The sequence below is a fragment of the Artibeus jamaicensis genome, unplaced genomic scaffold, assembly GCF_021234435.1.
Source record: "Artibeus jamaicensis isolate MK-2021 breed Jamaican fruit bat unplaced genomic scaffold, CSHL_Jam_final contig_781, whole genome shotgun sequence".
Lineage (NCBI taxonomy): Eukaryota > Metazoa > Chordata > Mammalia > Chiroptera > Phyllostomidae > Artibeus > Artibeus jamaicensis.
The window spans coordinates 6,004,112-6,019,269 of NW_026521968.1; the positions used below are offsets into that span (position 1 = coordinate 6,004,112).

At 39.2% G+C, this 15,158-nt stretch overlaps 1 protein-coding gene across 1 annotated transcript in view; it reads left to right on the forward strand.

Annotated features, from left to right (window-relative positions):
• The window catches only part of STX8 (syntaxin 8), a 255,335-nt gene that overhangs the window by 9,851 nt on the left and 230,326 nt on the right, over positions 1-15,158 (forward strand). Inside the window, 2 exon segments of the mRNA XM_037164947.2 lie at positions 5,952-6,051; positions 13,561-13,655. Coding sequence (XP_037020842.2) covers positions 5,952-6,051; positions 13,561-13,655 — 195 coding nt within the window.

The window sequence follows — 15,158 nt, forward strand, 5'->3', positions numbered from 1 at the left end:
TTAAATTTGTAGGTTGCTTTGGGTAGTATGGACATTTTGATGTTTATTTTTTCTATCCACAAACAAGGTATATGCTTCCTCCTATTTGTATCTTCTTCCATTTCTTTCTTCAGTGTCTTACAATTTTTCAAGTACATGTCTTTTACATCCTTGGTTATATTTATTTCTAGGCATTTTTTATGCAATTGTAAATGGGATTGTTTTCTTAGTTCCTCTTTCTGATAGTTCATTATTGGTGTATTAAAATACTACATATTTCTGGATATTTATATTGTATCCTGCTACTTTACTGAATTCACTTATCAGTTCTAGTTGGGGTTTTTTGTTGTTTTGGTAGGATCTTTAGAATTCTCTATATACAGTATCATGTAATCTGTAAATAATGACAGTTTTATTTCTTCCTTTCCAGTTTGGATGTCTTTTACTTCTTCTTGTTGGATTGCTGTGGCTAGGACTTGCAGTACTCTGTGAATAAGAGTGGTGAAAGTGGGCATCCCTGTTCCTCGTCTTTAGGGGACACTTGTAGATTTTGCCTGTGGAGAATGATGTTGTCTGTTGGTTTGTCATACACAGATTTTATTATGTTGAGATATGTTTCCTCATATTCCCATTATGTTGAGAGGTTTTTTTTTTTATCATAAATGGGTGCTGGGTTTTGTCAAATGGTTTTTGTTTTGCATCTATTGATAGGATCATGTGATTTTTATCCTTCATTTTGTCCTGCCAGTGCGTCATTTAGGCCACTCTTGGTTGATTTTCTGTCTGGAAGGTCTATCCGTTGATGTTAGTGGAGTGTCAGAATTCCCTGCTATGACTGTGTTACTGTTGCTCTCTACTTTTATGTTTGTTAAGATTTGCTTTATCTACTTAGGCGCTCCCATATTTTGGGTGTATAAATGTTTACAACAGTTATATTCTCTTGTCGGGTCCCTTTTAAAGTCTATTTTGTCTGTTACAAGTATTGCTACCCCAACATTTTTTATTTCTATTTGCATGAAATATCTTTTTCTGTTGTTTTTAGTCTGTGTGCATCTTTATTTCTAAGGTATGTCTTTTGCAGACAGTATATATATGCATTTTGTTTTCTTACCCACTCAGCTACTCTTTGCCTTTTCATTGGAATACTTAAGCCCTTGATATTTTATTATTGGTCACTACAGATTAGTTGCCATTTTATTCTTCATAATTACATTCCTCTTATTTTTCTTTTTCAGAAAGACCTTTTAATATTTCTTGTAATACTGGTTTGGTGGTAATGAATTCCTTTAGCTTTTTCTCATCTGGGAATCTCTCTATTTCTTCTTCAATTTTAAATGATAGCCTTACTGGGTAGAGTAGTTTTATTTGTATATCTTTGCTTTTCATCACTTTGAATATTTTATGCCATTTTATTCCGGCCTGAAATGTTTCTGTCGAGAAATCAGGTGACAGTCTTATGAGAGCTCCTTGTAGGTCATTAATTGTCTTTCTCTTGATGCTTTGAAGATTCTCTCTTTATTGAACAACAATAAAAAAAGATTATCTCTTTGTCTTTAACTTTTGCCATTTTAATTATAATGTATCTTTGTGTAATCCTCTGTGCATTTCTCTTATTTGTGACTCCCTGCACTTTCTGGACTTGTGTGTCTTTTTCATTGTCCCACCAGGTTAGGGATGTTTTCAGGCATTATTTCTTTAAAAAGCTTCTCAATCCCTTGTTCTCTCTTTTCTCCTGGTACCTCTGTGATGTGGATGTTGTCCCAAAGGTCCCTTAAACTGTCCTCATTTTTAAAAATCCTTTTCACTTTTTGCTGCTATCTTATCTTCCAAATCACTGATTTTATCCTCTGCTTCATCTAATCTGATATTGACTCCTTCTAGTGTATTCTCCATTTCAGATATTGTATTATTTATTTCTGACTCATTCATTTTTATGGTTTCTGTGTCCTTTTTCATGCTGTTGAAGTTCTCACTAAGTTCCTTGAGCATTCTTATAACCATTGTTTTGAACTCTGGTAATTACTTGCCTGCATTTCATATAGCTCTTTTTCTAGAGATTTCTTCTTTCATTTGGAGCACAACTCTTTGTCTCCCCCTTTTGGCTGCCCCTTTGTGTCTCTGTATGTTAGGTAGACCTGCTATACTTCCCACTCTTGGTAAGTTGGCCTTATGTAGTAGGGGTCTGTTGGACCCTGTGGCATAGTTTCCTTAATCACCTGAGCTGGGTTCTCCAGGAATGTTCCCCGTGTGGGTTATGTGAGCCCTCCCGTTATAGTTGAGTCTTGATTGCTATTGGCTTGTTCACATGTGCGGTTGACCCTCAGGCTGAGTGACTGAGGTTCCAACCCCACCACAGTGTAAGTAAGAGCTGCTGTGCAGGTGCTGACCACAGAAAGTGGAGTTTGCCTCAGCAGAGTCTGGTGCCTGCTAAAATCTCTCTTTGTGTATGCTCCTAGTGAGGCTAATTCCATTCCACTCTGATGTTGTCTAGAGCTGGCTGCTGGGTTTGTTGGTTCCGGGGCCTCTTGGGAGAGACTCTGGTGTGGGTCAATGTCTGATGCTGCCTGGGACTAGCTTTGAGACACCTGTTTGGAGCTAGAAAGTGATCCCCAGTTTGTGGCTGCTTCTGCTGGGCCTAGGTGTGTGGGAAAAGTACCAAGTTTCACAACAAGGCTGACTTCCACCACCACCAAGCCCGAGGACGAGTATTCAGAAGACCCAGGCACCCCAGAATCCATCTCCACCTGTGTCTGCCTCCTGGCTGCCTGTTAGGCTCAATCACGGAAAGGGCCTCTGGCAGTACTTGAGTTGTGTGGGATAGGTTCTCAGTGAGTCACTAGGTAGGGGTGAGTGGTGTTCACTGGACTGATAGAGGTTCAAACGCGGTGCCAGTGCTGGGTCTGAGGCCCCTCAATAGAAGTGCCAGTGTACCAAGTCTAGCTGCCACACTGGCTGGGTGCCTGCGGACCTTTGTGGTGGGTGGGGTCTCAGGAGTCATCAGGGTGAGGCCAGCAGAATTTATCAAGGCCAAACAGACCAAGATTTGGCTGTGTGAAGGAGGGTTTTGCACTGGTTGGATATGCAAGGGAAAAATGGTCCCTGTCTTAGAGCCACGCAGCTCAGTTTGTTCCAGATTCTTTTGGGAGCTTGAGCTCAGCATGGCAGGGCTTCTAGGAGTTGTGCAGGGAGAGGTGGGGTTAGTAGATCTTCAATGAGTGGGAGGCACTGGTCAGCTTTGGGGAAGGTGGGTGGAGTATGGTCCCTGCACCAGAGCCACACAACTTTGTCCTGGATTCTGCACAGACCTCCTGGGGAACGGACCCGTCTCCTCCTCCTGCCCCTACCCCATCCCTTGCTATCAGGAGTTGGGAGGGTGAGGCTAGTGGATCTCCTATGAGGGGAGGCACTGGACAGGTTTACAGGAAAGTGGGTAGAATGGCCTTCACCCCAAAACCACACTACTCAGTCACTGATGCCCCCTGAGTCTGCCCAGAACTCTACACCCAGGACCCGACAGCTGCCTCCTCAGTGGGGTCAGAGCTCAGCTGGGTGGGGCACCAGGGAGTCCAGAGGGTGTGGCTGTTTCCTTCCCCCAGGCTGATGCCATAAGGAGGGGAGTGCCCCACTCATGAAGGGCGGCCCCTCCGGGGTAGAAGAGGGACTCAGCATAGGGATCCCGGCAGCTGTCCCTTCAGCTCTCTCCCCTGAGCCATACAACCCAGCCCCTCCTCACACAAGTCTAGTGCATTCCGCCCTCCCTCCATGGGATTCCAGGGTGAATGATCCTGGATCTTGTGAACAAGATTTTGTGTGCTGGCTCTTTAAGAGGGCAGCTGTTTCTCTAGCAGACTCCTTTCTCTCCCTGGCAGATCTCTGCTAATTTTCACAGCCAGATGTTTACGCATGCCTCTTCTCAGCTTCCGTGCTCTGGGCTGAGGAGCCCAGTGTGAGGTTGAGGCCCCACGCTCCTCAAGGGGAACCTTTGCAGCTTAGATACTCCTCTGGAATCTCAGCCTGTGCTCAGAGGAGCAGAGCCAGCCCTTTTCAAGTTTCTGCCCTTCCTACCAGTCTCATCGTGGCTTCTTCTGTAAATCCTTGGTTACAAGACTTCCGTTCAGCTGGTCTTCAGTTGGTGTTCAGGCTGATCGTTCTATATTTAGTTGTATTACCAGTTTGGGCCTGGGAGGAAACGAGTGTACCTTCCACCTAGTCTGCCATCAGTATGGATCCCTCTCAAAATTTTTTCAAAATTAAACTTATTGGGGTAATATTCATTAGTACAATTCTGTAACTTTTAAGTGTACAATTAGTTCTGTAATATATCATGTGTATATTGCATAGTGTGATCACCATCCAAATTCTGGTGGTCTTCCTTCAACATATATCTGACCCCTTTATCCTCTTTAGTCTCCCCATAACTCCCCTTCCTCTCTGGTAGCCACCATACTGTTGACTGTGAGTGTTTTTGTTTGTTTTATTTGTTCATTTGTTGCTTTCTGTTTCACATCTCACACGTGAGTGGAATCATATTGTTTTTGGCCTTTTCCACCTGACTTCTCTTATCATGATAGTCTCAGGATTGATCCATGTTGTCACAGATGCCAGTATTTCATCTTTTCTTAGGGCTGAATAGTATTCCATTGCATATATGTACCATAGCTTTGGCCAGTTATTCATTGAACAGTGCTTAGGTTGTTTTTAATGTCTGGGCAACCATGAATAGTGCTGCAATGAACATAGGGTTACATATATCTTTATAAATGTTTTTAAATTTCTCAGGTAGATACCTACAAGAGGAATTTCTGGACTATATGGTAGTTCCATTCTTAATTTTTTGAGGAACCTTCATATTGCTTTCCACAGTGGCTATACCAGTTTATATTCCCGTCAGCATTGAATGAGGGTTCCTTTTTCTTCACATCCTCTCCAACACTTATCACTTGTCTTGTTGATAATAGACATTCTAACATGTGTGAGGGGGTATCTCATTGTGGTTTCGATTTGTATTTTCCTTATACCAAGTGAAGTTGAGCGTTTTTCATATATCTCTCTGCCTTTGTCTTCTGGGGAAAAGTGCCTGTTCGTGTCCTCTGCTCATTTTTTAAATTGGATTGTTTGTTTTTGTTGTTCAGTGTATGAGTGAGTTCTTTATGTATTTTAGATATTAGCTTCTTATTGGAGGTATTCTTTGCAAATATCTTCTCCCATTGGATTGGTTGTCTTTTGTTTTCTTGATGGACTTTTTTTTTTGCTGTGCACAAGCTTTTTAGTTTGATATAGTCCTATTTATTTACTTTTGGTTTTACCTCCCTTGCATTGGGGTCAAATTCATAAAATCTTCTCTGAGCCTAAGGTTCATAAGTTTAGTACGATAAGTTTAGTTCATAAATTTAGTTTTCTTCATGTATTTTATTGTTTCAGGTCTTATATGTAAATACTTTATCCATTTTGTGTTAATTTTTGTGTATGATATTAAATAGCAGTGTAGTTTTATTCTTACGCGCGTGGCTTTCCAATTTTCCCAGCACCATTTATTGAAGAGGTTTTCTTTTCTCCATTGTATGTTTTTGGTTCCCTTGTGAAAAATTAGTTGCCCACATACATGTGGGTTTACTTCTCAGCTCTCAGTTCCGTTCCATTGGTTTGTGTATCTGTTTTTCGGCCAGTACCATATTGTTTTGATTATTGTAGCTTTGTAGTATTTTTGGTTAGGGAGTGTGATACTTCCACTAAGTTATTCTTTTTATAGATGACAATATGGAAGAGGCAATGTGGCACAGCTGGGACCAGGACCCAGTTTTCCTTATGAGCCTCCCTCCTGTTTTCTTAATTATGTAATGTCTCATATCACCTGCTTTTTCATATACATGAAGTATATATGTATACATTCATATATGTAATATATAAATATATATTGCAGATATTTTTTAAAGTAACTTAAACATTTTCCTCCCCTTATGACTTTTACACAGGTTCTCCACATTTGATTCTACTTGCCAAATTGCACAAGAGATTGCTGAGAAAATTCAACAACGAAACCAGTATGAAAGAAATGGTGAAAATACAACCAGGGTAAGACCAGGAGAGAATCAGTACTTGAAGTGACTTGTTTGAGTTTTGAGGTCTGAAAACCCTTCTGTTTGCACAAGGGTGTGTATGTGTGTGTGCAAGGACAGTGTATGTACATGTCTGCATGTTGATGGCTTTTATGCTCATGTTTGTTGGATTGACATTACAACCAAACAATTAAGAGTTACTTAGTCACTGAGGCTGGTTGAGGCATGGAATTTCTTTAATTTCCTCTGTTTTATTTTACAAGTTTCTAACAATTGTAGTCTATTCCAGGGTTGGCACTCTTCCCCCCAGATAGCATGTCTTTGCTGGACCGAAGGCAATGCCCTCATTTCTCTGAGTGTAGACTCGCACCAAAAGAATGGGTCTTTTTTACATGTTACATTTAAATATCTAAAAATTGAATTTTACTTTGTCTTAGGCTCTACTTTCTTTTTTTTTTGTTTCTGTCTATATTCATTTTTAGGGTTTACTTCCCTCCAACTTGTTGATTTAGTTTTAAATATGTAAAACATTTAAACTGATAAAAAGGCAAAATTATATACAAAGGTACACTCAAAGTTTTGTTCCTGTCTCATACTTTTTCACCTCCTTTTTATAAGTAACCATTTTCATTAATTTCTGGTTTATTCTTCTTGTATTACTTTTTGCAGAAATAAGCATGTGTGTGTATTTTCTCTTTTAAATGAAGTGATTTTGTAATCTTGCTGTCTTGCTCTTTTTAAAAATATATATAGAAATCTTTCCACATTAATTCATTAGGACTGTATAGTATTTGATGTGTAGATGTACCTTAGTTAATTTAATCCTCTTCTAAGGTTGGGCATGTAGATTGTTTGCAGTCTTTGCTGTTGTGAGTAATGCCGCAGTAAATAGCTTTGTGCTTTTTTTTGTATTTGTGGTAGTGTCTTTTATGGGCGAATTCTCAGAACCAAGGCATATATAATTTATTTTTTTCCTTATTGCCAGATTCCCTTCCACAGGGGTTGTCTCTTTGGGCGCCCCTGCCAGCACTGTGTGGGAGTGTGTGTCTCCACAGGCTGCTCAGTGGGGCATGGTCGTTCTCCTCAATTGTTGCCCATCTGATAAGTGAGACAGAATATTTCAGAGTAGTTTTAATTAGGAATTTTCATACTATGATTCATGTGAAGCATATGTTTCACATGCTTAAGCACAATTTTAACATACATACATACACACACACACACACATATATATTCTTTTCTGTTGACTCACTTGTCTTTTGCCCATATTTCTCTTGGATTGTTGGTCTTTTAGTCTTCAAGAGCATGTTATATATTAGCAAGATTAGCTATTTATTATGTAGTGTAACTTTACTTTGTCATGTGTTGTTTAACTTTGCTTATGGTATCTTTTTTTTTAATATATTTTATTGATTATGTTATTACAGTTGTCCCATTTCCTCACTTCATTCCCCTCCACCCTGCACACCCTCTCCCTCCCACATTCCCCCCACCCTTAGTTCATGTCCATGTGTCTTAAGTTCTTTAGCTTTTACATTTCCCATACTATTCTTGCCCCCCCCCATCTATTTTCTGCCTGCCGTCTATGCTACTTATTCTCTGTATCTTTCCCCACCTCTCCTTCTCCCACTCCCCTGTTGCTACCCCTCTATGTGATCTCCATTTCTGTGGTTCTGTTCCTATTCCAGTTGTTTCCTTAGTTTGTTTTTATTTTAGGTGTCGTTGTTAGTAATTGTAAGTTTGCTATCATTTTAGTATATTTGTTTTTTATCTTCTTAAATAAGTCCCTTTAACATTTCATAAAATAAGGGCTTGGTGATGATGAACTCCTTTAACCTGGCCTTATCTGAGAAGCACTTTATCTGCCCTTCCATTCTAAATGAAAGTTTTGCTGAATACAGCAATCTTGGACGTAGGTCCTTGTCTTTCATGACTTGGAATACTTTTCTAGCCCCTTCTTGCCTATAAGGTCTCTTTTGAGAAATCAGCTGACAGTCTGATGGGGACTCCTTTGTAGGTGACTGTCCCCTTATCTCTTGCTGCTTCTAGGATTCTCTCCTTCATTTTAATCTTGGCTAATATAATTATGATGTGCTTTGGTGTGTTCCTCCTTGGGTCCAACTTCTTTGGGCCTCTCTGAGCTTCCTGGACTTCATGGAAGTCTATTTCCTTTGCCAGATTGGGGAAGTTCTCCTTTATTATTTGTTCAGATAACTTTTCCACTTGTTGCTGTTCCTCTTACCCTTTTGGTATCCCTATAATTCAGATGTTGGAACATTTAAAGATGTCCTGGAGGTTCCTAAGCCTCTCCTCATTTTTTTGAATTCTTGTTTCTTCATTCTGTTCTGTTTGAATATTTCTTTCTTCCCTGTAGTCCGCTCCATTGATTTGAGTCCCAGTTTCCTTCCCATCACTATTGGTGTCCTGTGCATTTCCCTTCATTTCTCTTAGTTTAGCCTTCATTTGTTCATCTAATATGTGACTAAAATCAAGCAGTTCTGTGAGCATCCTGATCACCAGTGTTTTCAACTGTGCATCTGATAGGTTGGCTATCTCATGGTTGCTTAGAAGTATTGGCTCTGGGGCTTTTTTACATTTAGATCTCTGATTCATTTAACCAGTATCATCTTCTTGGGCAATTAGATTATTTATAATTATAAATGAGTTTTCAGTATGGCTGGATTATTGCCCAGACTAGAGTAAATTTCTCAATGTATGCTTTCTGGATTTAGGTTGTATAAAATTCCAGGGCAGCCTTCTTTTGGGGGGGGGGGATATATATACACACATATATACATATACACACATATTAATGGGATTACATTTCTATCCCATTTCTGATGATCTTTTATCTCTGTTAGTTGAAAGTATACAATAGTTTACTATGCATTTTTTTGTTCCTTATGTTACTAAACATCTTTTTGTATATTTTTTTGATGTTTGTATTTTATCCTTTAGGAATTGACTGTATATGTATATGTACCTTAACCTAATTTATTATTTCTTGACTTTAAAGTGTTCTGCGATATATTTTAATTATATTAAGCCTTGATCTGGCATATTTGGTATAAATATTTTTCTATTAGTTTGGCTTTTGATTTTGTAAATGACATTTTTTAATATGTACTTGTTTTTAAATTTTATTTGAAATTATCAGTATTTTTTCTTTTTATTGTTGTTTGTGTACAATTGTCTCCATTTTCACCTCACGAAGCCCCCCTGCCCCACCCATCCCTGCCTCCCACCCTCTAACCCACCCTCTTGGGCTTTGTCCATGTGTCCTTCATACCTGTTCCTTATAGGTAGAGAGGAGATTCCCTCTCCTCCTCCTCCTCTCTAATTACTGTCAGGTTGTTCTTTATTTCAATGTCTCTGGTTGTATGTTGCTTTCCTGTTCTTTTCATTGATAGTATTTTATTTTTGGTCTTTTCTTATAGAGGAAGGGCAGCTAATGCTTAGAAAGGATTTTCCCACCTGAAACTAATATGATATCTTATCTCAACTATAACTGAAATTTTTTTAAAAAATTGGGAAAAGGCCTTTCACACTCAGAGATTATATAAATAATTTTCTTAATTGTCTAAAATTTTTATAAGTGTTTATTTGAGCCAAACTGACAACATATGTCAAAGAACAATGTATCAAATGCTCTAGAGAATAAATTTTACAGCTTTTTAAAATTTATTTGAAGTTAAGGAATGGGTGTAAGGAAGACTGAAGAAAGCAAGGTGGGGATTGGATTACAGGATAGTTAACAAGATTATTTGCTCTCCTGAGGGTTAATACCTGCTTCCAGCGATAGTACTTCTGATTTTTCAAAAGTGTGTTAACTTAGATGCACAAGGACAGTGGACGGGGCTTGCTTAACCCTTTTCACAAAAGAAACTATAGGCCTGGGGCATGACTGCTGACCATCACCTACCTACCTAGTTAGTAATTTATCATCAGATCATGCTGTGAGGTTACTTTCCACAGAACGGTTTTTTTTTCATCCACAGTTTTCCCTTTTGGTCATAAATCAGTCTGAAGGATGCATTGCTGATCAGCCTTTTGGTCATGTAGTGTGGTCTTATCTGACCACTGAGGGTGGAGCAGCGCTGTTACTGTGGATCTGGGGGGAGGCAGGAAGGATGGAGGGCAGTCTGGTCTCACGGCCTTCACTGTGAAAAAACACTGCGTCAGTTTGGTCCTGTGAATTATCATGGTCCACGTTTTGCCTTCTGTCTCATTTTCTGTGGTTGGCATCTTGTATGTTTACATAAGCCATAAAAAGAGTATTAACAGTTATCTAATACATGTTCAGTTATCAAAATCAGTTGGGTTATATAGAAAAAGACAAAGGACAAGTATAATTATTATTGTGACTTGTATCATTAGCAGACAAGTAAAAACAAATCATTGGTTTCTGAGTTCAATATCAATATTCGGGCTTTGCTGATGTCTTTGGATATCTGTCTATATCTGATGTCTACCTTAAGAATTTCTTTTATTCTTATTTTTTTAAACATGAATCTTTATAATATTTTAGTTTTATTTTGGTGTATTCCAGGCACCTGATTTTTCCCCCATTTGCTAAATCATTAATTACCTCCTCCCACATATGAAATATTCTGTATTTCATTCACTGAAATGTTATTTTATTATTTTGTAAGATTTTATTTATTTATTTTTAGAGAGAGGGGAAGGGAGGGAGAAAAAGAGGGAGAGAAACATCAGTGTGTGGTTGCCTCTCATGTGGCCCCTACTGTGGACCTGGCCTGCAACGCAGGCATGTGCCCTGACTGGGAATTGAACCCATGACCCTTTGGTTCACAGGCCCATGCTCAATCCACTGAGCTACACCAGCCAGGGCTCATTCACTGAAACTTTACACATCTGCACTACTTCTGGACCTTCTGTTCTGTTGCACTAGTGACATCGGTAACTGCCAGCATCGTACTTTTGTAGTTTTTTTAAATAAAGATTTAATGTCTGATTGTTTAATGTCCCCCTTTTTACACCTGTTCATGGGATTTCTATATAGTGTTTTCATTTTTCCCTCTTTTAGAGTGCTATTTCATAGCTCCATTAAAAAGAATTTTGTGCTATGCCACAAATTGCCACCTCTCTCTATAAAAGAACTTCAAATGGGATTTTGAATAGATGTATATTTATAGATACGTTGGAGAGCATTTACATTTTTACAGTATTGCGTGTTTCCTTTTACTCATTCTGTCAGCAGTACATCCTGAAGTTACTATATGCCAGAGATGGTGCTAGATAATTTTTACATCTTGTTGATATTGTTAATGAAATTTAAAAATAATAATTAAAAAATTTTTCCCTAGCTATAACTGAATTTAGGAATGCCTTGATTTTTTTTCATTTTATGGTTGATTGGCATAGTGAATTCTTTTTCAGTTTCTAGTAATCTTTCATTTGATTTAACTTTTCCAGATCAACTATTAATAATCTGTAAATAATGATAATTTTATCTCCTTTCTGTTCCTTATGTATTTCTTTAACTTGTCTTATTATATTCGTTAGAACTAGACCAAAGTTAAGTAATATTGCAGTTAAGGCAGCATTGTTCCATTCAGAATTTTCTTACTTTGTTTTGTTTTTAATTCATTTTTCCCATGTCATATTAATCATATATTTACTCTGCTTTTAATCATTAACACTATTAGCTTTGTTCGATTTTCTAACATCAAACTATTCTTAAACTACTAGAATAAATTCTACTTGGTGATGGCATATTGTAATTTTTAATTTAATTGTGAATTTGCTTTGCTGATGTAAAAAGGCTTTCACATGTACAACCCGTAAAGGAGACTGGCACGTGGTCCCCTCCTCTCCGTAGTCCCCATCGGTGCTCATTACTAGGGTGCGCTGGCTTGGGCTGTGAGCTAGACATGCCTGCTTTTTCCGTCCTCCAGACAGGTTCTGTCGAATTATGATAATAGACTTTTCCTGATTATAAAAGTAATCATTTTGTTAGCATTATTATGAAACCCCACTACTGAGAGAGAACCAGTTTGCCATTTTGATGTATTTAGTTCCTGGATTATTTTTCCTTGAGTGGATTTTGTTTTGAGTGGATTTAGTCATAAAACAAACAACATTTTGTTTTATGACTTGATTGTTTTTTCTTTTAATTATGATGGATATCCTATGTTAACAAATTTAGATTTTCGTCATACTTTTTAATGGCTGCATACTCTTTCATCTCGTGAACGTGTTTGGTGTTTGGTCTAATTTTGTAGACTCTTTTTGTTAGGCTTGGGTGTGTGCGTGTTGGTTTTTTACTTGTTTGTGTAGCTCTGTCTGAACGAGGAGCAACCCCGTCTCCGTGGCGTTTCCCCGTGTCCCCACGTGGGTGGTTTTTCTGGGGTTTCCAGAGGTGTTAGAATAGTTAAGGTTCAACCTTCTTTGGCTCTTGATATCTTTTTTTTTTAAATCCTCACCCAAGAATATGTATTTTATTGATTTTTTAGAGAGGGGAGGGAGAGAAAGAGCGAGAGAAACATCCATGTTAGAGAGAAGCACTTATTGGTTGCTTCCTGTATGCATCCTGGCTGGGGACCACACCTAGAATCTAAGCATGTGCCCTGATCAGGAATCGAACCCACAACCTTTTGGTGTATGGGGTGACGCTCCAACCAACTTAGCCACCCAGCCAGGGCTGTTGATACCTTTGAGGGTTGCTTCATGTGTGTAGCCCTTGGCCCTTTTCTCGTGTTCTGCCGTTCATCTAAGGAGGGAGTTCCTGCTCCCACTGTGGTTATATAATTGCTGCTTTTAACAAGATAGCAAATGACACTTGTGATAGTATGTCTTGTTAAACATATCTCTGATTTCATCTATGGCTGACTGTTTAATTTACATGGGCAATTTTATTTTCCATATTTCTGAATTTCTGAGACTCTCTCTCCCCTCCCCTCCTTCATCTTTTAATGCAGTACTTAGTCTCAAGCAAACATTTCCTCTGGGTTCGTTGAATGATTGGGAAAAATTCATACAATCCTGGGAAATGAGTGATGTGTGGGTAACATTCCTCTTGTATACAAAACACATACTGCTCTGAAACCTTCAGGTGAGCTGTGAGTACACCAGTGTGCTTAGAGAGCACTGGCTGGGATGGCAGTGGCCCTGGACGTCTTGTCGTTTGAAGCAGGGGTGCGTGTGTGGCGGATTTCTCACCTGGGAGAACGAAGCCTGGGGAGTAGTTTTCTGAACTTCTTCAAGGCAGACAGTATCAGAGGGTCTGTTCTCAGGAGACAGGGTTCAGTAGACAGTGAGGGCAAAGTGACAGTTCCCAGTCACTGTCGGTGTTCAGATCTGGAGTGGCTTACCACCTGGTCAGGTTGTCCAATGACCATTAAGATTCCTTCGACCCTGAGCTTGTCCTTGGGAGGCTGGCTGAGTGTCTCTTCCTGCCCTCCCTTGACTGAATCATAGTACATAAAGCAGTGTTTATGTGATACTTTTAGTAGATCCTGTCCCTCTGGACTAGCATACTTAGAATGTGTTCTTTTCTTTTCAGCTTACGGTGACAATCAGAGCTTTGTTGCAGAATCTGAAGGAAAAGATCGCCCTTTTGAAGGACTTATTGCTAAGAGCTGTGTCAACACATCAGATGTATCCATGTAAACATTTCCACCTCTTTTCTAGAGTGGGAGGAAAAACAGTCATATTTTAAGAAAGGAAAGAATCTGGACCACCCAGATTTTTCCACAGCTTGAGGAAGACCTGGTTTCCAAAGTATTGCCTATAATCTTGATTTCTGTTTTAAGTGTCTGTTACATGTGTTACAGTGAGTATGCTGGCGAAGCAAGACACTGAAGGAATGGACTTACTTGGGTGTACCCTTTACAGCGCAGGGAGCTAATGCTGTCTGCGCTGTGTTTACACAGAGCCCCGCATTGCCCCGTCTAGACGCCTTGAAGACGGTCAGCCACTGCTCCCGTGGGAAAACTGTTGTGACAATCCTAGGCAGTGATTCCACTTCTGGAGTTTCCAGAATTTTGAATGATCTATTTATTTTCTGAGAGCCAAGTACCAGTAGAAACCACACATTTTTTCCCCTGCTTATGTAGATTATTGAGATGTAACTTGTTTGCCTTAAGATTCTTCCATAGTGTATAGACATTGCCTCGGGTTTGGGAATTTGAGGGGCAGGGCAGTTGCTTGTAGCAAGTCTGTCATTAGCTCAGTCTTTCACCAACACTGTCAAATAGTAAAACATTTTTTTAAGAAATTCATAATCTGATCAATTTAGCAAAGTACATGTACCCTATTAACTAAATGAATCCTTTAAACCCGAGTTTATATGGGTTTGAAAACTGACCTCAACCTGATCATTTCATTTCTTAAAATTGTCAGTAGTTCATACTCAAATCCAAAATTTTAGTATCTCAGGAAACAGTTGTTACTGCCCACTTTTATTTATTTATCCTTACCCTAGGATATTTCTTCATTGTTTTTAGGGAGAGAGGGAGGAAGAGAGGGTTTAGAGAGAGGGGAAGGGATGGAGAAAGAGAGGGAGACACTGGTGGCCCCTTGTACACCTGGACTGGGAATCAACTTGCGACACTTCTGTTTGTGGGACTTCACCGCGTCAGCTGAGCCGTACCGGCTACGGCTCTGTCTACTTGTAGATATGGAGAAATGTGGGATATAGTATTTTAGACCAAAAAATAGAAAATGCTAAAAAATTTTTTCCTAAGCGTAATCCTTCATGGCACCAGGAAGTTGCTTTAGATTAGGTGCATGCCCTGGCTGGTGTGGCTCAGTGAATTGAATGTGGACCTGCGAACCAAAAGGTTGCTGGTTCAGTTCTTAATCAGGGTGCTTGCCTGGCTTGCAGGCCAGGTCCCCAGTTGTGGGTGTGCAAGAGGCAATGATTCGATGTTTCTCCCTTTCTTTTCTCCCTCCTTTTCCCTTCTCTAAAAATAAATAAATAAAATCTTTAAAAAATAGATTAGGTGCATGGTTTTCCAAATATTCAGTTATTAACCCACTAAAGTTTGAAAAAGTTTAATTTCCATAAGCAAGAGGGACCTTATTTTTTTAATTGGAATATTCTTGATACATTTAGTTTGTAACTTTACCCTCTGTGGGGCCAACTTTGCCCAAAAGTCT